At 45.5% G+C, this 25,082-nt stretch overlaps 1 protein-coding gene across 1 annotated transcript in view; it reads left to right on the top strand.

Moving 5' to 3' along the window:
* Positions 1 to 25,082, top strand: part of madd (MAP-kinase activating death domain) — a 170,631-nt gene that overhangs the window by 44,382 nt on the left and 101,167 nt on the right. Inside the window, exons 8-11 of the mRNA XM_087996208.1 lie at positions 342 to 395; positions 8,143 to 8,318; positions 8,459 to 8,694; positions 16,441 to 16,597. Of these exons, the coding sequence (XP_087852334.1) occupies positions 342 to 395; positions 8,143 to 8,318; positions 8,459 to 8,694; positions 16,441 to 16,597 (623 nt within the window). The remainder of the gene's footprint in view (positions 1 to 341; positions 396 to 8,142; positions 8,319 to 8,458; positions 8,695 to 16,440; positions 16,598 to 25,082) is intronic.

The following is a 25,082-nucleotide window of genomic DNA, read 5'->3' as shown; positions in this document are numbered from 1 at the left end:
ATGTAATGGAGATCAAACCCTTCCTGGGCATTGGCACAAAGCTGTGCCCCATCTGCTCTTCTGTAAGACCAAGTGTACCCCGCTCCCAACCATTGAAACTACCACCATCCACCTTCTTTGATGCTCTGCTCTGAGTTCAGACCCTGAGCCACACTCTGACAGTAATTCTGTCCCATCCTCTTAGTTGTTGGTTTCTCCACCTGACTGTTCAGTAATAGATTTTCCTCTCGTCTGTGTTTCCACACTCTCCGTTCTTCCTGTTGGGGCCTCATCCTCATGGCTGGTTGGCTGCTGTTGTTGGTGTTGTCATGGTGTCTTCCATCTTGTCCTTTGCCGTCCAGTGTTTGGTTAGTTTAAGTGTGATCATGCAGCAGGAGCTCGCCACAACGGAGAAGGTCCACTTTACAATCTCTTTTTACTGCTTCCATGCTGCTGTGCTTTGTCTTGGCATCTGCCCCTGGCTATTGGCTGAAGGCACCAACCTGACAGAATTAATTTGATCGATCTCCCGTATTTCCACTCCTTCCTGTCCCTCTCCACACTTTCCTTCACCAGCTTAGGGTCCTCTGCAGTCTTGCTGCTGCTGCTGCTGCTGGAACTGACTTGGACTTTGGTGGGCTGTCATCACTTCCCCTTACCCTTCCCTTGCCCTGCCCACCTGCTCGCCCTTTTTCCTCACTGTCTGCCACCATGCTGATCTCCTCTGCACAACCTCCCCTTCCCCACCCCTCTGAGGCCCCAGCCCCTCCTCTGCTGCCACACCCATTCACAGTCCCTTTACTGATTTCAGCCCCCACCAATAAACCCAGGTCCCTGCTTTCCCCAGCAACCCCCTCCTTTCATCCATCCTAGCCCTACATCTCAATAATTTGAAGTTTAAAAACCAATTTCAAATACAAAGAGCCCCTCTCCCTGAGGACCACCAAATTCAACTTGAAGTTCAAGTGTACTTTATATTTAAGCAATTGTTCTGCTTTTTGTTCAATGTCTTTGAATTAGCGCATGCTTTTATTCTGGGCTTTGTTCCTAATGAATATGCCAAGTGATTTGTAATAAGCATGGTTGATATATGTAAGCTGTCTGCAGGTGGACCCCTTGGGTAGTATGTGGGGAAGCTCCTGCAAACCTCCTTCCTGAATGAGCGCTTCTCTCTGTGAAGGTCTGTGCTACACTGATGATTGAAGGCAGTTTCTCCACGTCTCTCCAGCTGCCTTTCCAGTACCAGATCACCTTCCTGGTTCCTTTCCTTTCCCGTCCTTTCCTCACAACAGCAGCACTGGCTGAATCAACAGCAACTTCCACGGTCTGGTATCAAATTCTGTTTGCTGTCCCCCCTCTGTTACTTTCCTAACAGGTTTCAAAACATACTGACTGAAACTTCCTCAAAGGCAAGCATGACCTTTCTTGTACAATACAGGCTTAGACATAGACTAAGCACAAACCTCATCAAACACTCTCAGGGCATAAACTAAGGAGTAAAGCTTCCTCCACGCTGTCCCCATTAGACATAAACCACACGGGGTTAGATAAAGTTCTGTCTACTGTTTAAACAGAAAGTAAATGTCCTTTCACATTGTGTCCAAGAAACACTCCCAGGACAAGGACAGTATGGAGGTAGAAATGTAATAAAGCTCCCTCTATTCTTTTAAGCTGAAAATAAAACTCTCTTGACATTTTGCCCAAATGGGCAGATGCAAAACAAAGCTGCATTTACTCTCATAAACTGAAAATAGTGAAAGTAAACAAAAAGAAAAACTTGCTGTCTACTTTCCCCATCAAACATTGCCAGGACAGGGGATAGCATGGGGTTAGATACAGAGTAAAGCTACCTCCGCACTGTCCCACTCACTTGCTTTTTGATGGTCACTGCTGCTGATGCTGCCTGATCCAGGAATGCTGATTCCTGAGATGGAACTCCGTGCTGAATTGAGTTGCGATTCACTTGATTCTGAAGTTTGGGGCCTGCAAAGAAGCCCTGAACTTGTTGCTGTAAACTTTCTGGCACGCCTTTGTCCAGTTGTGCGGCCCAATGGAGTGAGCTCAGTGTTGGATCTGACTGCATGAGCCAGTCCAGCTATGTCCCTGTGCCTGGTGTTCAGTATCCCATTGCATTGTCTACTTGAGGTTCCTCTCCATTGCTCTTCATGCATTATGTTCTGTTGCTCATGAGGATGGAGCTTAGAGCTGGTGGAAAGAGTGGAATGGTGAGGGTGGAAGGTATTAACACTGACCGAGTGATAGGGGGGGTGCTGCTTCTGGTGAGCCAAATAGGGGTGATTGGAGGGCAGCAAAGCATATGTTCAGTGTATTTGGTCAGTCACAGGAGGGCGTGGGGCTGATTGGGTGTTTGCGGTCATCAAGCAAAGATGTAAACATTCTAACAAGGCCACTCAACCCATCAAAGTCTGCTCTGCCAAGACCATGGCTAATCTGACTGTAACTTCAGTCCCACCCGCTCCTGATCACCTTTCACCCCCTTTATTTAACAAGAATCTATCTACCTGTGCCTTAAAAATATTCACGGCTTCAGCTTCAATCACCACCTCCGGAAGACGAACCTTCATCCAATCCTCTGCAAATGCATTTCCCTTCAACTCTGTTTCAAGTGAGTGACCCCTAACCCCTAACATTCACCCCATCCAAGATAAAACATACTCTCCACATCCACCCTGGATGTGGATCTTATATATTGTTTCCTGAAAGCCACCTCTTACTGTAGTGAATGCAAACCTAACCCTGTCCAACATTGCCTCGTAAGATCCATTTCCATGGATTAGTGAAGGGAAACGCTGCTAATCTGCTTCAACTACATTTTGTCCTCAACACAGTACTCCAGTGCCCTGTGTAAGTGAAGCATGACATCCCTATTTCTGCATTCGGTTCAGCTCAATGACTGAGAGTATTCAATCTGGTGTCCTAATTACATACGAACCTTTTGTGATTTGTGCATGAGGATACTAACAACCTGCACAGAAAGCGAGATGAGGGAATTTAACACGTTTGATAGAAAGTTGAAAAGCGAGAACTCGCAGGTTGTAATCTCTGCTTTACTCCCTGTGCCACATGCCAGAGGCCAGAAGGGGCAAGATAATACAGTTGTTTGTGTTGCTAAAGAGATGTTGTAGGAGGGAGGGCTTCAGATATTTGTATCATTGGGATCTCCTCCAGGACGGGAGGCACTTGTACATGGAGAATGAGTTGCATCTAAACTGGAGAGGTATCAATATCCTTGCAGGGAGATTTGCCAGTGTCACTCAGGAGGGTTTAAACTGGTGTGACAGTGGGGTGGGAACCAGAGCAGTAGGTCAGCAGGTGGAGTGATTGAGGAGAAGGCAGAGGTTAAGTCAAGTAAGGCTAACAGGCAGGACCAGGTTAATGAACCCCCGCAGGACTGTCAGTTTGAAGTGTATTTATTTTAACACAAGGAGTGCAACAGATAAGGCAGTTGTGCTTAGATCCTGGATTTAGTACATGGAACTACAGTGTTATCGTCATTACAGAAACTTGGTTCAGAGAAGGGCAGGAGTGACCACTCAACATTTCAGGATGTCGATGTTTCAGATGTGATAGGGATGTAAAAGGGTTGGGCGAATTGCATTACTGATTAAGGAGAATGTCACAGCTGTACAAAGGGAGGACATCTTGGAGGCTCACCCAGCAAGGCAATGTGTGTAGAACTCAGGAATAAGAAAGGCTTATAGGCTTATAGTTTAGGCTCTGGATTAGTGGTGCTGGAAGAGCACAGCAGTTCAGGCAGCATCCAAGGAGCTTCGAAATCGACGTTTCGGGCAAAAGCCCTTCATCAGGAAAAAAGGGCTTTTTTCCTGATGACGGGCTTTTGCCCGAAACGTCGATTTCGAAGCTCCTTGGATGCTGCCTGAACTGCTGTGCTCTTCCAGCACCACTAATCCAGAATCTGGTTTCCAGCATCTGCAGTCATTGTTTTTACCTTATAGTTTAGGCTTCCCAATCTCCAGTAGGAGATGGAGGAATAGATGATGTAAGTAGATCATGGAAAGATTGTTGACATGGGTGATTTTTAACTTGCCCAGTATTGATTAGAACTCCCTTAGTGCCACGGGCTTAGATGGGACAGAATTTGATAGGTGCATCTACGAGGGAATCTTGAAACAATATGTACATAGTCCAACTAGGGAAGTGCCCATGCGAGATCTTGTATTGGGGAATGAGCCTGACTGGGTAATTGAAGTTTCAGGAGGGGAATGTTTTGAGACCAGTGATCATAATTCCATAAGTTTTAAGTCATTTTCCAAAAGGATAAAGCTGGTGACTGGTAAACATGCTAAATTGAGAGGAGGCTCATTACAACTATGATAAGCAGGAACTGGAAAAAAATTGGATTGAACATAGAACATTACAGCACAGTACAGGCTCTTCGGCATTCGATGTTGTGCTGATCTTTTATCCTACTCTAAGGTCAAACTAACCTACATACCCTTCATTGTACTGTCTTCCATGTAATGTATCTGACTCTACTACCACTGTATCTGACTCTACTACCACTGCTGGCAGTGCATTCCATGCACCCACCACTCTCTGTGTAAATAACCTACCTCTGACATCTCCCCTCATGATAGCCATTTCTGCCCTGGGAAAAAGGTCTCTGCCTATGCCCCTCATCATCTTGTACACCTGTCTCAAGTCACTCCTCATCCTCCTTTGCTCCAATGAGAAAAGCCCTCGTTCCCTCAACATTTCTTCATAAGATATGCCCTCCAGTCCAGGCAGTATCCTAGTAAAACTCCTCTACACTCTCTCTAAAGCTTCCACATTCTTTCTATAATGAGGAGACAGAACTGAACACAATATTCCAAATGGAGTCTAACCAAGTGTGGAGCAGTCCTTTGAAAGTAAATCCACATCTGACATGTGGGAGTCTTTTAATAGCCAGTTGATCAGAGTTCAGGACCAGCATTCCTGTGAAGATGAGAAATAAGGATGGCAGGATTCCAGAATCTTGGATGACAAGAGTTATATTTTTAGTTTAAAAAAAAAAGGAAGGGTATATAAGGTTTAGGAAACAAACGTCAAATAGGACCCTTGAAGAGTTTAGAGGGAGCAGAAAACAAAGAAATTAGGAGGACTGGAAGAGGCCATAAAATGTTTTTGGCAAGCAGGATTAAGGAGAACGTTGAGACATTTTGTATGTATATTTTGAGCTAAAGGGTAACTATGGAACGGGTAGGTCCACTCAGAGACCAATGAAGGAGCTTGTGTATGGAAACAGATGAAGTGGGTGAGATCTTTACTGAGTACTTCACATTAGTATTCACCCAGGAGAAGGACATGGATGATGGCAAGTTGAGATAGGAGTTTGTTGATACTCTAAAGCATGTCAATGTTAAGAAGGAGGTTGTAAGGACCCAGGGCCTGACGGCATCTATCCTAGAATAGTGAAAGCGACAAGAGGCGAGATTGCTAAGGCCTTTACAGACGTCTTTGTATCCTCTTTAGCCATGGGCAAGGTCCCAGAAGACTGGCAATGTTCCTTTGTTCAAGAAGGGCTGCCAAGGTAATCCAGGAAATTATAGGTCAATGAGCCTGAGATCAGTGTAGGGAAATTATTGGAGAAGATAGTGAGGGACAAGATATATTCTCATTCAGAGATGAATGGACTTATTAGGGGTGATTAAGATGGCTTTATGCAGGGAGGTCATGTTTCCCAAATTTGATTTAAGATTTTTGAGGAAGTGATGAAAATAATTGTGTAAGGCAGTGGATATTGTCCGTATGGACTTCAGTAAGGCAGTGACAATGTCCCTCATAGGCTGGTCCGCATGGTGACTTGGCAAGTCAGACACAAAATTGACTTGATCATAGAAGACAGAGGGTAATTGTAGAGGGATGCTTTTCTGATTGGAAGTCTATGACCAGTGATGTTCGACAACGAACACTGCTGGGGCATTTGTTTTTTCTTGTAATATAAATGACTTGAATGAAAATGTCAGTGACTTCATTGATAAGTTTGCAGATGACATGAAAATTGGTGGAGTTGTGGATAGCGAGGAAGATTGTCAAAAGATGCAACAGGATGCACAAAACAACCTCAGTTATCCGGGCATCAATTATCCGAATTTCGGATTATCTGAATAAGATCTCAAGGTCCCGTGAAAATTTTGTCAGTTATTCGAACAATTACCACCGCATGTCTCGTTTGGATAATCGAGGTTGTTCTGTAGTTCAGTTGGTAAATTGGGCAAAAAAATGGCAGATCCCGTGTAGTCCAGGCAAATGTGAGATGGTCTATTTTGGGAGGTCAAGCGCAAAAAGGAAAGTTTACAGTAAGTGGCTGGAACCTTAGCATTGATACCATCCATTGTCCCAAGTCCATAGCTTTCTGTAAGTGGCAAGGCCAGTGTACAGGGCAGTAGAGATGGCATGGTTATCTTCATCTGTTGAGACACTGAGTAACAAAATTGGCAAGCAATGTTGTATCAGACTTTAGTTAGGCCATATTTGGAGTACTGTGTTCAATTCTGGTTGCTGCTCGATAAAGAACACAATACAGCAAAGTAACAGGCTCTTCAGCCCACCAAGACACATTCTCAACTGAAAACCTTTCGCCTCTACCTGGTCCATATCTCCCTCTTCTCTGCTTGTTCATGCTATCTGTCAAGATGCCTCTTAAATGTTGCTATCTTATCCGTCTCCTCCTCCACCTCTGGCAGCGCATTCCAGGCATTTACCACTCTGTTTAAAACACAAAGACGGCCTCTTACAGCTCCTCTAAATTTGCCCCCTTTTACTTTCACCCCATTTCCCCCTTGTAGTTGACATTTCCACTGTGGGGGGAAAAGGACTTCAGCTATCCATTCTATCAGTGTCTTTCGTAATTATGTAAATGCCTATCAGGAAGGATATGGAGTGAGTGCAGATGTTTACCAGGATGTTGCTTGGACTGGAGTGTGTTAGTTATAAGGGAACGTTGGACAAACTTGGATTGTTTTTACTAGAGCATTGGAGGCTGGAGGAAGATCTAATAAACGTCAATGATAACATGGATAGACTGACTCTTAGTCCCAGGGTGAAAATGTCAGATAATAGGGGCGTAGGTTTAAGGTGAGATGAGAAAATTTATAGGAGATGTGGAAGGGAAGTATTTTTTTTGAGAGAGAATGGTAGGTGCCTGGAATGCATTTCCAGAGGAGGCGGTAGAAGCAGATACAGTACCCATGTTTCTGAGGCATTTGGACAGACACACACTGGCAGAGAATAGAGGGATATGAACAATTGTGTTCTTTGACATCCAGATCCCTCTGCACTCAGTGCTCTGCAATCTCTCACTATTAAGGTAAAGTGCCTATTACTTTATTCTTCCTGCCAAAATGGATAATCTCACATTTCCACATTGTACTCCATTTGTCACATCTCTTCCCGGAGAAAGTGAGGACTGCAGATGCTGGAGATCAGAGCTGAAAAATGTGTTGCTGGAAAAGCGCAGCAGGTCAGGCAGCATCCAAGGAGCAGGAGAATTGATGTTTCGGGCATACACTGAAGAAGGACTTACGCCCGAAACGTCAATTCTCCTGCTCCTTGGATGCTGCCTGACCTGCTGCGCTTTTCCAGCAACACATTTTTCAGCTCACATCTCTTCCCACTCACTTAACAGCTCCATGTCAATGTAAAGCATCATTACAGTCCTGTCACAAATTAATTTCCTATGTATCTTTGTCTCATCAGCAAATATCTTCGGTCCTTTCATCCAAAGTATTTCTATAACTCGTTAACGGTTGACGTCCCAGCAGCGGTCCCAATGATGCACCACTTCTTACATCCTGCAAATCTGAGAAAGACCCATTCCACCACCTCTGACTGGCGAGCAGAAAACATTGATCCATTCAATACATTACCTCCTATGACCTGGGCTGATAGGGAGGGTTTGGGTCGTTGTGGTGGGGTTCCTCAATGATGGGATGGGGGTGGTTTTGGTTGATGGCAAAGTGATGAGGGAGGTATGGTTGATGGGGGTCAGGAGGTGACTTGATGGAGGAGTTGGGTGGCATGTGGTTAATCATTGGAGGCGAGGGCTGGTGACTGGCGCAGGGGATGGTGGGTGGTCACAGTGGTGTGTGAAGTCTTGTTGCCTGCTGATGAAGCCTCTCTCTGTCTGGGCTGTGACAGGCACTGGCAAGTATGAGCCTGAACACTCAGCCCATCCTCAACCTGGAGAAGTTCAATGAGGCGCAGGAGCTCCCTGTAGGTGGGCGAAGCCGGGATGACCAGACCTCTACTCCCTCCACCGAGTTCAACCCACTCATCTATGGCAACGATGTCGACTCTGTGGACATTGCCACCCGGTAAGTGTGAGTGTGACTGGGGCCTTTGCTGCTCCCTGAGCTATTCCTGTGATTTTTTTTCCTCTCCACTCTCCCTTCCCCCCCAGTGGAACTGTTCCTCTTGCCCTTTCACAGTGCTGTGTTGCTTTTCTCATTTTCAGGGTAGCCATGGTGAGGTTCTTCAACTCCCCCAATGTGCTGCAGGGATTTTTGTCTCACACCCGCACTCTCAGACTCTTCCCTCGGCCTGTCGTTGCTTTCCAAGTCAATTCCTTCCTGGCCTCCAGACCTAAGCTCTCGCTGTTCACAGAGAAGCTTGCTCGGACACAGGCTGTGGAGTATGCCGGGGAATGGTCCTTGAATCCTACCAACTACACGTTCCAGAGGATCCACAACAGTAAGTCAGGAGAAGGGAAGCTTTGCTGCAGCATGATGGTGGGTGGGATCCTAGCTCAACAGGGTGGGGTGAATGGCACTGAGCTTGCTGTTCATCAGGGTGGGCTCTCTGGTGCGTTGACTTTCTTCCATATCCACTACACAGGGTTCTCAGCCCCTTGTCTTTTATTTGAACCTTGGAACGTAGCCATTCAGCCCCTCACTATTTGTCTCTTCAGTTGTTTCATATTTTAACAGCCTCTTGAGCAGGGAGAGTACTTTCTGATTTCAGTCTGCGCAGTCTTGTTCCAACATACATTATACCCGCTCCTTCTGGATCCCCTCAACTTTGCAAGCGTTCTCTTGACCAGATTGATGACTGAGTTAATTTTAAACACCGTGATCAGGCCATCTCTCAGTCGTCTCTTCGTTCTTGAGTGAATGTGCAGATTCAGAGTATATCAGGCAATCAAGATATATGTCCTGACGGCTTATCTTACAAGAGGATGAGTGCAGGAGTGAAGATGCCTTACTGAAGTTTGATCATACCTTGACATTGTTTGCAGTTTTGATCTCTTTATGGAAGTTGTATTTGCCAAAGAGAACGAAACAAAAGTTTCTCACACTCATTTGTGGGATTAGATTAGATTAGAACATAGAACATAGAAAAATACAGCGCAGTACAGGCCCTTTGGCCCTCGATGTTGCGCCGATCCAAGCCCACCTAACCTACAGTAGCCCACTATCCTCCAAATGCCTATCCAATGCCCGCTTAAATGCCCATAAAGAGGGAGAGTCCACCACTGCTACTGGCAGGGCATTCCATGAACTTACGACTCGCTGAGTAAAGAATCTACCCCTAACATCTGTCCTATACCTACCACCCCTTAATTTAAAGCTATGCCCCCTCGTAATAGCTGACTCCATATGTGGAAAAAGGATCTCATGGTCAACCCTATCTAAACCCCTAATCATCTTGTACACCTCTATCAAGTCACCCCTAAACCTCTTTTCTCCAATGAAAACAGCCCCAAGTGCCTCAGCCTTTCCTCATAAGATCTTCCTACCATACCAGGCAACATCCTGGTAAACCTCCTCTGCACCCGTTCCAGTGCCTCCACATCCTTCCTATAGTATGGCGACCAAAACTGCACACAATACTCCAGATGCGGCCGCACCAGAGTCTTCTACAACTGCAACATGACGTCAGGGCTCCGGAACTCAATTCCTCTACCAATAAAAGCCAGTACGCCATATGCCTTCTTCACCGCACTATTTACCTGGGTGGCAACTTTCAGAGATCTGTGCACATGGACACCAAGATCCCTCTGCTCATCCACACTACCAAGTATCCGACCATTAGCCCGTCTTTTTGTTACTCTTACCAAAGTGAATCACCTCACACTTAGCTACATTGAACTCCATTTGCCACCTTTCTGCCCAGCTCTGCAACTTATCTATATCCCGCTGTAACCTGACACATCCTTCCTCACTGTCTACAACTCCATCGACTTTCGTATCATCTGCAAACTTGCTCACCCAACCTTCTAGCCCCTCCTCCAGGTCATTTATAAAAATGACAAAAAGCAATAGTCCCAAAACAGATCTTTGCAGAACACCGCCAGTAACTGCACTCCAAGATGAACCTTTACCATCAACTGCTACCCTCTGTCTTCTTCCAGCCAGCCAATTCCTAATCCAAACCTCCAACTCACCCTCAATGCCATACCTCCGTATTTTTTGCAGTAGTCTACCATGGGGAACCTTATCAAACACCTTACTCAAATCCATATACTCCAAATCTACCGCTTTATCCTCATCTACCTCCTTAGTCACCTTCTCAAAGAATTCAATAAGGTTTGTGAGGCACGACCTGCCCTTCACAAAACCATGCTGACTATCCTCGATCACATTATTCCTATCCAGATGTTCATAAATCCTATCCCTTACAATTCTCTCTAAGACTTTGCCCACAACAGAAGTGAGACTCACCGGCCTATAGTTACTAGGGTTATCCCTACTCCCCTTCTTGAACAAGGGAACCACATTTGCTATCCTCCAGTCTACTGGCACTATTCCTGTAGACAACGAGGACATAAAAATCAAGGCCAATGGCTCTGCAATCTCCTCCCTTGCTTCCCAGAGAATCCTAGGATAAATGTCTTCAGGCCCAGGGGACTTATCTATTTTCACCCTTTCCAGAATTTCCAACACCTCTTCCCTACAAACCTCAAAGCCGTCCATTCTAATTAATTGTGACTCAATATTCACATCACATTAGATTAGATTACTTACAGTGTGGAAACAGGCCCTTCGGCCCAACAAGTCCACATCGACCTGCCGAAGCGCAACCCACCCAGACCCATTCCCCGGCATTTACCCCTTCACCTAACACTACGGGCAATTTAGCATGGCCAATTCACCTAACCTGCACATTTTTGGACTGTGGGAGGAAACTGGGTCTCTCGTGCTGTGAGGCAGCAGTGCTAACCACTGAGCCACCGTGCCGCCCATGGAGCGATGGAGGGATTGTTATTTGAGGAAAGGTTAAATTGACTGGACCTGAATTCTGTGTGGGTTAGAAGAATGCAAAACAATCTCATTGAAGCATACACAGTTTTTACAGGGATCAGCAGTGTAGGTACAGAAAGATGTTTCCCCTGGCTGAGAGTGCAGAACTGGGGAGATTCGCAGATTTAGAGTAATGGATAAGTCATTTGGGACTGAGATGGGGAGGAATCTGAGTGGCGTGAATCTTTGGAAAGCTCTATCACAGAGAGCTGTGGAGACTGTCATCTGGACTGAGGTTGATGCATTTCTACAGATGAAGCCATTACAGGATACGGGGATAGTGCAGGAAAATGTTATTGAAGTGGATGACCAACCTGATCTTATTGAATGGTGGAGCGGTTCAAAAGGCCTTTGAAGACTACTGCTGCCCCTATATTTTAGATTATTAAGACAGGGATACACACAGCCAGACCAAATCAATACCTCCATGTCTGTATTCGCAGTGCAGTAAAATTAAACCATCCATTCGTTACCCCAGTGGATTCCTAACTCAACTTCAGAATTGGCAATCCAAGACCTGACTTATAACTGCTTCCAGACGTCAGTTTTGTATCTTAAGCAAAACACATAAGTATGCCATAATTTTAACGGAGAAAAGAAAACTAAATAAAGTAATCTAGTTTATGTCTATGCTTTAAACCTGAAATGTTTATTTTCAACCCCATTCCCACAAAAGACAGAAGAATGTAAAGGATAAATTAATGAAAATAACAAAACTATCCAAATCACTTAAATGGCTTTCACAATGTGTTGTTCCACAGTCATAAATGTGGGCTGCTGCTTCTGAAACATTGATCAGTGTCACTTTCTCGGTTCACTCTGACAACACTTCTAACTCGCTTTCTACTCTGAGCTTCCGAAAGATGGTTTGGGGTGGATTAAGCCAGGAGCTTCCAAATCTTCCTGTTTCCTTGTCTGAAGTGGTCGAAACATTTCCCCAGAAGTCAGGCTTCAAAAAGAAAACTTCAACTCTCGTCCTGCCTCTGAGAGATTTATTGGTATTTGAGGCTTTGACAAAAAACATGTGACAGTTGTGTTCCTCTACAACCCTGTGCTATGGAAAATCACACTGTAGAAAATATCTATACCTGTTCAGTAGAATGTTCATGCTCTCCAACAATGTCCACAATTCATCAATTGTGTTATAACCAATTCACGCTGAAGAAAGCACGTTGTAGCAGAATGGCCTGTACCTTTATTTTCAAAATGGACACAGATCCAAGGGGAGTTACTGAGAGAATAAAGCCACGTAATTCCACAGTTTTGAACGAATAACAATAAACTTTATGTTAACACAGTAATACAGTCAATAATGCATATACAATGTACTTCCAACACTCAGAATTAACATGCGAATGTCCCACACCAAATAGAAGCTCCCCCAGATTTCTCAGCAATTCTCACCTCGACATTAATGACACAGTAGCTAATTAAATCACAAGTCTTCACAAGGCACCACTTTGTGGATCTGGTCTTGAAACTTTTCCTCAAGAGCCTCTCCATCCTGGTCTGCCTCAATGACTGCTCCTATTTTGCTCAGCCAGCCTTCTTTCCTGGCTCAATACTTCCCTGGAGTCTAAACCTGCTCCAGTCCTCACTCTCAAACATAACTCAAATATATCAGTGACGCCTAGCTTCACCAAGCTGGACGTGCCCCGTGGAATTTCTTTTTCTCCTGAACACGGCTTGCTGAGCGGTGTCAAATAAGTGCTGCTTGTGAACTTTTCAGCCTCCCCAGTCTCTGTTGCACTGAAGCCTTAATATCCACTGGCCTTTTCTGATATACGCACAGCTTTCCCCAACACAGGACCAGCAACCTTCCCACTTTCTCAGCTTCCTAAGATGACTTTGCAGCGACACAGTTAACTTCCACATTTCTAAAATGGAGTTTGTCTCTTTCTCGAACTAGACTGTCACCATGAAACTGACTTTTAATGACTGGAACTATCCGAAGTGCTAAATTTAAAAAAATCTTGCAATAAGCCTAAGCCCTCCAGCTATTGCAAAATTGAATGTTGCAGCCTTAATTTGCTGCAAATTCACTGCATTCCTGAAAGGTTTGGGGTTGCCATTACCACAAAATATCTGCTTTTCCCACAGAGGAGGATTGATCACAGGAAGCCGAGATTCCTACTTTGGGGATGTTGGGGGTGAGGGTGTGATGAGGTGATTTGAGGGTTGCTGGGCCATAAAGATGTCACTCCCTGTAAATCGGTAGATTCCTACAATATCAATGTGCCCCATTAATGGCAGTGGAGCCTTTTCCCCACCCCTCTTCCAAAGCTTAGGCACCCCCTCCAAAGAACAGACCATCAATGGTCTTGACTTAAAATGTCTCAGTTCAATTCACAAGAAACAGTTGCCTATCGTCTGACCTGTAATTCTTCAAGCCAGCGATAGCAAGTTCTGTTCAAATCAAGGGTAACTGCTGTGGTTGGCAGGTGGTGTGAGGTGGTTTTCCACAGGGACAGTGTAGACACTGCAGCCAACAATCTGACAGACATAATCATCTGACTTCTGAACTTGGAGGCATAATTTACAAGTGACTCCAAAATTCACAAGAGGATGAAGGTGAGACTTTGCAGGAAGGTATTAATAAGCATGCAGACTGGAGTTGTCATCTAATATGTTGGTACTTTGATCAGGAGGGAGCGAGGAAGCATTTGCACTGAACATGTACTGAAATGGGATGGGTTGAGGAATCTGGAGGTTACCCATGTAGTTACAAGTCTTAAAAAGCAGTGAAGGCAGATTGACACAGCCAGTTTAAACAGTCGGGGAAGTACTGGAGTTCATTTTGGGATGTATAGAATTGAAACGCAGACCTAACATGGCAGTTTGGTTGTATTACACTAAGTACTGTGCACGGCCCCATATTCCAAAAAGACACTGGAGAAGATGCTGAAAGAACTATAAAGATGATACCAAAATTGTAAGGTTAACTCTAGCAGGAAGACCGAACATGCTGTTCTGTCTGGGAAGGCAACAGCCTATTCTTACTGTTAGACTGTTAATGTTCTGGGAACTGAGTCCAAATCTCATATCGGAGGATGGTGAACTTGAATTCAGTTTTAAAATGTCAATGGCACTAAGAGTCTAATGATGACATTGAAACCAGTGGTCGATTGTCAGAAAGACTCAGGTCTATATGTCACTCCAGAACCACAGCAATGTGGTTGACTCTTAACTGCCCTCTAGGCTTGGGCATGGGCAGTAATGCTGGCCTAAACAATGATATCTTTTTAAAAATCTGGACGAGGGTTTTCAATATTATGAGAGGATTTAATATGAGATAATTGAAAGCCAGAGGTTAGAAATAAACAACAATTTCTAATCAGTTTGTAGAATGCTAGAGTACAGAAGAGGCCTTTCAGCCCATCAAGTCCACACTACCAAAGCTAAATTAAATCTGCACTCTGCCTGGAGCCTTCAGCCAGGAATTCAGGGAAAGAATCTTTTCACCTAACAAATGGTAACCGTATCGAGCTTACTCCTACAGGGAGTGATTGAAGTGAATAATGTAATTGTATTTGAAGAAAAACTATGTGGTGGAGAAAGGAGTAAAAAGTTACAATGGTCAATTCAGGTAAGAGTGGGTGGGATGGACTGAGTGGGCAGAATCACCTTCATTTGTGTCCCCTGTGTAACTGCTGTTCCCTACACGTTCATAAACCTGATATTGCACTCCTCTACGCTATTGTCCAATCTTTCATTCCTTTCCACACCTTATTTCTCTCTACGTCTGTATGTTGTTACTCACCCTCTTTCCTGATCCTGTGCACTCACTCCATCCCACACTCTTGCCTAAAAAAACCCTGAGCCTGAGGTGGAGACACTTTCCACAGTTGTCACTTCCCACATCACATGGTGTGCCTTGACGTTCCTACAGCTGGGCAAGAATTGTAAGCTCAGGTCTCAGTTGCCCAGTAAGGATGCAAGCAAAGACTCATCCAATCACCTTTCATAATCCAGCTTGTGCTTTCTAGAAACAATCAATTTTAAATCCTGTCTCTCAATCTGAAAACTCTTAATTAAAATAAGTTGTAACTTTTGTACAGTGCCTAAGTTTGCTGGTGCTAGTTTAGACCACAGACCACTTTCAGAGAGGAATAAAAATGTGCTGCTACCATCTGTCACTCTTGGAAAGCCCAAGAGCAGCTCTGTGCTGTTCCCCTGCTCTGAGTGATCAGTCACTGCTTTTGCTTCTAGCTCTGATTGTCACCCCTCCCTCATTCTGAATGCTGCTTGTTTTGTGTACATCACCTCTTCACTCTCAGCTTGAAAATCTCACAGCAGCTCTGGCAGCATCTGTGGAGAGAAACAAAGTTAATGTTTTGAGTCCATTGCCCTTTATTCTGAAATGTCTGTACCCCTCTCCACAGATGCTGCTGAGCTTTGAGTTTATTTCAGATTTCCAGCATCAGTAGTATTTTGCCCAAGTAAGAATTTGCATTCTTTGAGCATGCCTTGCCACTCAGTAAGATCGTAACTGACCATTCAGTTCAAAACGACCCGTGGTTCTGGAATTGGTTGTTGATTGAGGAATAAATTGCGTGGTAAATGAGGCTCGGAATTGAAAGTCACAATCCCTGGAATTGTCAAACTCGGGTGAAGTTCCCAAACTATCTTGGCATGCTTCCGTCCAGTCAACTGCACCTTTTCTCCAACTTTAAACCTGGAGTCTGATTCCAGTTACTGAAGGGGTAAAGGGGATTACTAGTTTAATCCTGGAGTCTGACTCCAGTTACTGAAGGGGTAAGGGGATTGCTAGTTTAATCCTGGAGTCTGACTCCAGTTACTAAAGGGGTAAAGGGGATTACTAGTTTAATCCTGGAGTCTGATTCCAGTTACTGAAGGAGTATTGGGGGGGATTACTAGTTTAATCCTGGAGTCTGACTCCAGTTACTGAAGGGGTATTGGGGGGGTTACTAGTTTAATCCTGGAGTCTGACTCCAGTTACTGAAGGGGTATTGGGAGGGTTACTGGTTTAATCCTGGAGTCTGACTCCAGTTACTGAAGGGGTATTGGGAGGGTTGCTGGTTTAATCCTGGAGTCTGACTCCAGTTACTGAAGGGGTATTGGGGGGGTTACTGGTTTAATCCTGGAGTCTGACTCCAGTTACTGAAAGGAGCAGTCTTTCTGATTTAACCCTGATGCTTGTTATAGCTGAACTGATTTTTTTTTCCTTTTTATGCAGGCGTGTTTGATCCAGCTCTAATTGGAGACAAGCCCAAGTGGTACGCCCATCAGCTTCAGCCCATTTACTACCGTGTCTATGATAGTAACTCACAGCTTGCTGAAGCCCTCAACATTCCCATCGAGAAAGATGATGGTTCGGAACCCACAGACGACAGGTTCGTGTGAATGACAATGTTAGCACTTTTATCTCTCCTCACCCTGCTTTTATGTGAAGTCCCACTGAGGAGATTAGATTAGATTTTGATTAGATTCCCTACAGTATGGAAACAGGCCCTTCAGCCCAACAAGTCCATACCGACCCTCTGAAGAGTAACCCACCCAGACCCACTCCCCATATTCACCCCTGACTATGGACAATTTAGCATGACCAATTCACCTGACCTGCACATCTTTGGCTTGTGGGAGGAAACCCACGCAGACACGGGGAGAACGTGCAAACTCCACGCAATCACCCAAGGCAGGAATAGAACCTGGGCCCCTGGCGCTGTGAGCCACCCCATCAGCCTGGGCAACCTGCCCAACATCTCTGTTCACACAAAATTCAAAAGCACCTAAAGCTATATAGGGAGAATTAAAAATGTGGGTAGTCAGCAGGGATACTGCAGCTGTGGTGACAGTCTTTGGTCAGTTGAAAATTGATGAGCCCCCTGCCAGTCCCTATGCTGCACCACTCAGTTCACGGCTGAACACCAGCAACCTCCTTTCCCAGCATATTCCCTTAATATGCAGTGATCTGTACCTCAGCCACTTCTCCATAAGATAATATAACCTAAAGTTTATGTCACACAATCCAACATGATGTTTAAGTTTCAAAAATTCTGTCAGGTTTACTTTAGCGATGGGAAGGGATAGGTGTACTTCACCGAGCAAGAGTTGCAGCTGGGGGAAGGGAAATTACGATGCAATTAGGAAAGATTTAGGAAGCGTAGAAGCGGGGAAGGAAACTGCAGGGGTTGAGCACATTAAAAATGTCGAGCTTTTTCAAGGAAAAGCTCCTGTGTGTCCTTGATAAGTATGTACCTGTCAGGCAGGGAGGAAGAGCCATGGTTTACTAAGGAAGTGGAATCCCTGGTCAAGAAGAAGGCGGCGGCTTAAGTTAGGACAAAATGTGAAAACTCAGGGCACTTGAGGGTTACAAGGAAGTCAGGAAAGACCTAAAAAGAGAGCTCAGAAGAGCCAGGAGGAGACATGAGAAGTTGTTGGCGGATAGGATCAGGATTAACCCTAAGGCTTTCAATAGGTATGTCAGGAATAAAAGAAAGACGAGTTAAATTAGGGCCAATCAAGGATAATAGTAGGAAGTTGTGTGTCGAGTCAGAGGAAATAGGGGAAGCACTAAATAAATATTTTTCGACAGTGTTCATTATAGAAAATGAAAATGTTGGCAAGGAAGATACAGAGATACTTACATCTAGACTAGAAGAGATTGAGGTTCACAAGGAAGAGGTATTAGAAATACTGCAGAGTGTGAAAATAGACAAGTCCCCTGGGCTGGATGGGATCTATCCTAGGATCCTCTGGGAAGCAAGGGAAGAGATTGCCGAGCCTTTGGCATCATTATCTACAGGAATGGTGCCTGAGGACTGGAGGATAGCAAATGTGGTTCCCTTGTTCAAAAAGGGTAGTAGAGACAACCCTGGTAATTACAGACCAGTGAGTCTCACTTCAGTTGTGGGTAAAGTGTTGGTAAAGGTTATAAGAGATAGGATTTATAAGCATCTAGAAAAGAATAATCTGATCAGGGACAGTCAGCACGGTTTTGTGAAGGGTAGGTCGTGCCTAACGAATCTTATTGAGTTTTTTGACAAAGTGACCAAACAGGTAGGTGAGAGTAAACCGGTTGATGTGGTGTATATGGATTTCAGCAAGGCGTTCGATAAGGTTCCCCGCAGTAGGCTATTATACATAATGCGGAGGAATGGGATTGTGGGAGACATAGCAGTTTGGATCAGTAATTGGCTTGCTGAAAGAAAATGGAGGGTTGTAGTTGATGGAACATGTTCAAATTGGTGTTCAGTTACTAGCGGCGTACTGCAAGGGTCGGTGCTGGGTCCACTGCTGATCGTCATTTTTATAAATGACCTGGATGAGGGCTTAGAAGGGTGGGTTAGTAAATTTGCGGATGACACTAAGGTTGGTGGAGTTGTGGATAGTACGAAGGATGTAGTAGGTTGCAGAGAGACATAGATAGGATGCAGAGCTGGACTGAGAGGTGGCAAATGGAGTTTAATGTGGACAAGTGTGAGGTGATTCACTTTGGCCGGAGTAATTGGAATGCAAAGTACTGGGCTAATGGTAGGATTCTTGGGAGTGCAGATGAGCAGAGAGATCTCGGTGTCCATGTACACAGATCCCTGAAAGTTGCCACCCAGATTGACAGGGTTGTTAAGAAGGCATACAGTGCTTTGGCCTTTATTAATAGAGGGATTGAGTTCCAGAACCAGGAGGTTATGCTGCAGCTGTACAAAGCTCTGATACGGCCACACTTAGAGTATTGTGTACAGTTCTGGTTACCGCATTATAAGAAGGATGTGAAAGCTTTGGAAAGGGTGCAGAGGAGATTTACTAGGATGTCTCCTGGTATGGAAGGAATGTCTTATGAGGAAAGGCTGAGGGCCTTGAGGCTGTTCTCATTAGAGAGAAAAAGGTTGAGAGGTGACTTAATAGAGACATATAAGATAATCAGAGGGTTAGATAGGGTGACAGGGAAAACCTTTTTCTAAGTATGGGAATGGCAAACACGAGGGGACACAATTCTAAAGTGAGGGGAGATAGGTATAAGACTGATGTCAGAGGTAGTTTCTTTTCTCAGAGAGTAGTAAGGGTATGGAATGCTTTGCCTGCATTGGTAGATTCGCCAAGTTTAAGTGCATTTAAGTCAACATTGGTTAGGCAAATAGATGTACATGGAATAGTGTAGGCGGGATGGGCTTCAGATTAGTATGACAGGGTGGTGCAACATCGAGGGTCGAAGGGTCTGTACTGCGCTGTAATGTTCTATGTTCTAATTGACCAGTTACTGTTAGCTCTGTAGTCTTCCATTCTCCAATTCATAGTCCAAAGAGGGGGGTGGGCAGGCAGAGGGGAGTGGTCCTTCACATAACTTTAAGTGAAGCATGGTTTCCCATAGAATTTAGTGCTAAATCCAGTGACAGTTTTTGTTCAGAAAAGTCCACGTGCAGGTTGAATTGTACACGTGCAGCACTATGTATTCCTAGCTGAAATAACACTCAAAACAAGGTAAATGAACATAAAAGACATGATGCCGGTGTTGGACTGGGGTGTACAAAGTTTAAAAATCACACAACACCAGCTACAGTCCAACAGGTTTAATTGGAAGCACTAGCTTTAGGAGCGACACTCCTTCATCAGGTGATAGTGGAGGGCTCAATCCTAACACAGAATTTATAGCAAAAATTTGCAGTGTGATGTAACTGAAATTATACGTTGAAAAATTAATTGTCTGTTAAGCCTTTCATCTGTTAGAATACAGTGATAGTTTCACTTCTTTCATGTGTAAATCACAAAACCTTTTTTTTAAAAAAGTTGCATTCTCGGGTTAGCTGTTAACAATGGTGATAGTTAGACATCATGTTGAAGGTGTTGGCCCCCTGTATTCTCTGTCTATACCATGATGTTTAGATTGATTTTAATCTAAAAAGTGAGATAATGGAGTTTTACATAAATTCATGCAGTTTTTGAGCAAAGTACAATGTAACCCTGCAAGTACAAATTCACCCCACAAAATATATGTGTGCATGTGGGTCTTTGTCTGTGTGTGTGTCTGTCTGGGGTGGGGGTTGTGAGTGTGAGAAAGTGTGTGTGTGTGTAGTGAGTGCAGAGTGTCTTAAGTCTGTGAGGGGGTGCATGTGTGAGTGTGTGGGTGTTTGTGTGTATAGGAGTGTGTGTGTGTAGGAGTATCTGTGTGTATGCATAGTGCAATGGTGGACACCTGTAATGTGACATGAACCCAAGATCCCGGTTGAAGCCCTCCCTATGGGTACCGAACTCAGCTATCAGCCCCTGCTTGGCCACTTTTCTCTGCTGCCTATCCTGAAGTCCATCTTGGAGGATGGTCACCCGAAGGTCCGAGGCTGAATGTTTACACTGATAAGTGAAATAACTTTGAAATAAACTAATTTAAAATAAAAAGGAATGGAATATCAGTGTAATTACGAGTACTAGAAATACTAAAACTAAGCTCACTTGAAACTTTAAGCTGGCTCTCTCTCGTGGCAAACATTAGTTAGTGGAGGCTGAACTATCTGCACCACCAGCTTTTGCCAGTAGGTGGAGTCCAGGCCTTCAATGTGCGTTAAGAATGGCATGCAGAATAGAAAGGGAACGTGAGGACACAAGGTGGGAATGGGAGCTGAGGGGTGATTGGAGGCAGTAGAGAGAGTCTGAGTGCAGGCACAAGAACTGGTAAAAGGCTAAGGAGACTGAGTGCAGGTATGGAATAATGTGGGGGGAAAAATGTCTTGAGAGCAGGCAGTAGGTCTATACCAAGCAATGCTGGAAAAGCGCAGCAGGTCAGGCAGCATCCAAGGAGCAGGAGAATTGACGTTTCGGGCATAAGCCCTTCTTCAGGAATGAGGAAGGTGTGCCAAGCAGGCTAAGGTAAAAGGTAGGGAGGAGGGACTTGGGGGAGGGGCGTTGGGAATACGATAGGTGGAAGGAGGTTAAGGTGAGGGTGATAGGCCGGAGTGGGGGTGGGGGCGGAGAGGTCAGGCAGAAGACTGCAGGTTAGAAAGGCGGTGCAGAGTCCGAGGGTTGGGACTGAGAAAAGGTGGGGGGAGGGGAAATGAGGAAGCTGGAGAAATCTGAGTTCATCCCTTGTGGTTGGAGGGTTCCTAGGTGGAAGATGAGGCGCTCTTTATCCAGGTGTCGTGTTGCCATGGTCTGGCGATGGAGGCGGCCAAGGACCTGCATGTCCTTGGTGGAGTGGGAGGGGGAGTTAAAGTGTTCCGCCACAGGGCGGTTGGGTTGGTTGGTGACACCTCTGGGACACCCGCACCAACCAACCCAACCGCCCTGTGGCGGAACACTTTAACTCCCCCTCCCACTCCACCAAGGACATGCAGGTCCTTGGCCGCCTCCATCGCCAGACCATGGCAACACGACACCTGGATAAAGAGCGCCTCATCTTCCACCTAGGAACCCTCCAACCACAAGGGATGAATGCAGATTTCTCCAGCTTCCTCATTTTCCCTTCCCCCACCTTGTCTCAGTCCCAACCCTCGGACTCAGCACCACCTTTCTAACCTGCAATCTTCTTCCCGACCTCTCCGCCCCCACCCCCTCTCCGGCCTATCACCCTCACCTTAACCTCCTTCCACCTATCGTATTCCCGACGCTCCTCCCCCAAGTCCCTCCTCCCTACCTTTTACCTTAGCCTGCTTGGCACATCTTCCTCATTCCTGAAGAAGGGCTTATGCCCGAAACGTCGATTCTCCTTCTTTGATGCTGCCTGACCTGCTGCGCTTTTCCAGCAACACATTTTTCAGCTCCGATCTCCAGCATCTGCAGTCCTCATTTTCTCTTATACCAAGCAATGCAATGTCAAACAATTGTATTGCCATTATTTTGTTGGTAACATAGAAGCAGCATTTTAACTGTCAATGTTATCCGTTGACTTATTGTACAGAGAAAACTAAAAATGGTGTTCGAAATCAGAAGCAAAAACATAAATTGCTCGGAAAACTTCAGTGGGTTCTGCAGCATCAGTGGAGGGAATGCAGGGTTAATGTCATGGATACAGTGACCTTTCTTCAGAACTGATTGTAGCTCGGCCCTAAAATTGTTGAACTCGATATTGAGTCTGGAGGCTGCAGAGGGACAATGTGACAGTGAAACAGAAATTTTTAAATGAAGTTTTTTTGTGGCCAGAGAGCTGATTCACCTAATGAAGAGTGGGTGATGGGTGGACTGGACTCACTGCGATTGAGCTAGGATCTGCATGACAGAATCTTGGATGAACTGTTGACATTGTGACCCCTGTTGATCTGGGCTCAGCAGGTCTGACTATCGATTTTCCAGTTAGGGTGACCTTTTGTCTTCATTCTCTTTGGCTCTGTTGTTTTTTTTTTGAAATGCTGTTTCCTCATTGGCTCTCCCTGGCCAAGAAAATATGATCTGAAGCGTTCAGTGATTCCTCTTTCTCCAAAGATGCTGCCTGGTATGTCCAGCTGGATCAGAATGACCTTGTTTTGCATGCCTCTGTGCTGCTGACTCCCATGTCTCCCTCATAACAGTGAGGGCACGGTGGGGGGGGGGTGGTGGTGGTGGTGTGCGACTATGAACGTGGCAGGTTGAGGGATCCAGGAAGGAGTGTTGATGGAGTCTCAGCCCTTGAGCTTATCCAACAGGTCTATCAATCTTGCTCCCTATGTGGATGAGAGTTGAGCTGTGGGGAGGATGAGCAAACTGACCATAGTAACGTGATACAGCCAATCAGTAGGGGGTAGAAAAGAGAAATGATGTAATCGAGATAGTATAGTCAGAGGAATAAACACTGTTCATCATAGCCAGGATCGAGACTTAGCAAGCTGTGTTGCTTGCCTGGTGCATGGGCAGAATATTCCATCTGGACTCCAGAGGAACTTTCTTGTAATTCATTCACATGATGAGGGTGTAACTGACTAGGCCAGCGTTTATTGCACCCCTAATTGCCCATGAAGAAGCAGCCATATTATTCTGGGTGTGGAGTCGCATGTAGGTCAGATCATGTAAGGTTGGCAATTTCCTTTGGATTAGTGAACCAATGGGTTTCTCAGATGATTGACAATGACTTCATAGTCACCATTAAAATCTTAATTCCAGACTTTCATTGAATTCAAATTCCACCATCTGTTGTGGGTTTCGAACCTGGGTCCTCAGACATTATTTGGGTCTCTGGATTAGCACTGAAAATGTGTTGCTGGAAAAGCGCAGCAGGTCAGGCAGCATCCAGGGAACAGGAGAATTGACGTTTCGGGCATAAGCCCTCCTTCAGGAATCTTGATTCTCTGGATTAGCAGTCTGATAATGACATGATCATACCGCTAAATTGGAGCGGGAGGGGAAAGTTCGAGTTGTCGTAGTCCGAGTAGTTAGAAAGAGCAAAGGGGTTCACCTGAGGGAACATGGGGCTAAACTATGAAGCCGAACCAAAAAGGTGGTAGTCTCCAGATTACTACCTGAGCCATGAGAAGATTGATGCAGCATGAGCAAGAAAGATTGGCTGGAAGATTGTGGGAGAATTAGGTTTAAAGCCATGGGACATTGGCACCAGGACTGGGGAAGGAGGGAGCTGTTCTGATGGGACGGGCTCCACCTGAATCATGCTGGGACCGGGGTGCTGGCAAATCGCTGTGTACAGAGTTTTAAACTAAACTGGGGAGTGGGTTCAGTTGCATAGAAAAAAATGTAAAAGTGGGGAGGGCTCAGCAGATGTTGTTATTAACATTATAACTAATAGGACAGTGTGTGGAAAGGGTCAGGAATCTCACTTCAGGCACAGCAGATAAGGAGATAATAATAGGAAGGGGTCGGCCACGGGGCAGTGGGGTTGTTTGGTGTGTGTCCCAGAGGTGTTCCCTGCAGCGTTGCATGAGTTTCATCAGTGTAAAACCTGCACCTCCCACCCCCAATCGTCCACCAACCAAGACCCCAAAGGATTCTTCCACATCCGGCAGAGATTTTCCTGCATACCCAAACGTCTCTGTGTCCATTGGTCCTGATATGGTCTCCTCTACATCGGGGAGACAGGACACTAACTCGCTGAGTGTTTCAGGGAACATCTCTGGGACACATGCACCAAACAACCCTGTGGCCGACCACTCTAACTCTCCCTCCCACTCCGCCAAGGACATGCAAGTCCTGGCTCTCCTCCACCGCCAAATCCGAACCACCCGACACAGTAGGCGGCACGGTGGCACAGTGGTTAGCACTGCTGCCTCACAGCGCCAGAGACCCTGGTTCAATTCCCGCCTCAGGCGACTGACTGTGTGGAGTTTGCACATTCTCCCCGAGTCTGTGTGGGTTTCCTCCGGGTGCTCTGGTTTCCTCCCACAATTGCGCTTCGGCGGGTCGGTGTGGACTTGTTGGGCCGAAGGGCCTGTTTCCACACTGTAAGTAATCTAATCTAATCTAAAAAAAACCTGGAGGCAAAATGCCCTATCTTCCATCTTGGGACCTTCAAACTACATGGCATCAATGTCGATTTCACCAGTGTCCTCATCCTCCCTCCCCCCACTTCATCCCAGATCCAACTCTCCAGCTTGGCACCACCCTCTTGAACTGTCCTACCTGTCCGTTTTCCTTCCCACTTCTCCGACCTATCTCTATTAACCCCCACCTGCATCTACTTATGGCCTTCCCAGCTACCTTATTTTCCCACCCCCACCCCCATTCATCTCTCAGCCCCCTTTGCCCTCCACATTCCTGATGAAGGGTTTCTGCCTGAAACGTCAACGGTCCTACTCCTCGGATGCTTCCTGACCGTCACGCTTTTCACCTATGGATAGAGGCCTGGCTGACTGGCAGAAGGCAGGCTGTGTGGATAAAAGTGACTAGTGGAGTTCCATGGGGGTTTGCATTGGGATCGTTACTATTCACGTTATGCATTAATGATCTGGGTGAAGCACCGAGAGCATTGTT

The sequence above is a fragment of the Chiloscyllium plagiosum genome, unplaced genomic scaffold (genome assembly GCF_037043375.1).
Source record: "Chiloscyllium plagiosum isolate Xiang-an unplaced genomic scaffold, Cpla_swu_hap1 HiC_scaffold_18, whole genome shotgun sequence".
NCBI lineage: Eukaryota > Metazoa > Chordata > Chondrichthyes > Orectolobiformes > Hemiscylliidae > Chiloscyllium > Chiloscyllium plagiosum.
Note: the sequence above shows the minus strand (reverse complement) of the source record. Positions and strands in the feature narration are given on the sequence as shown.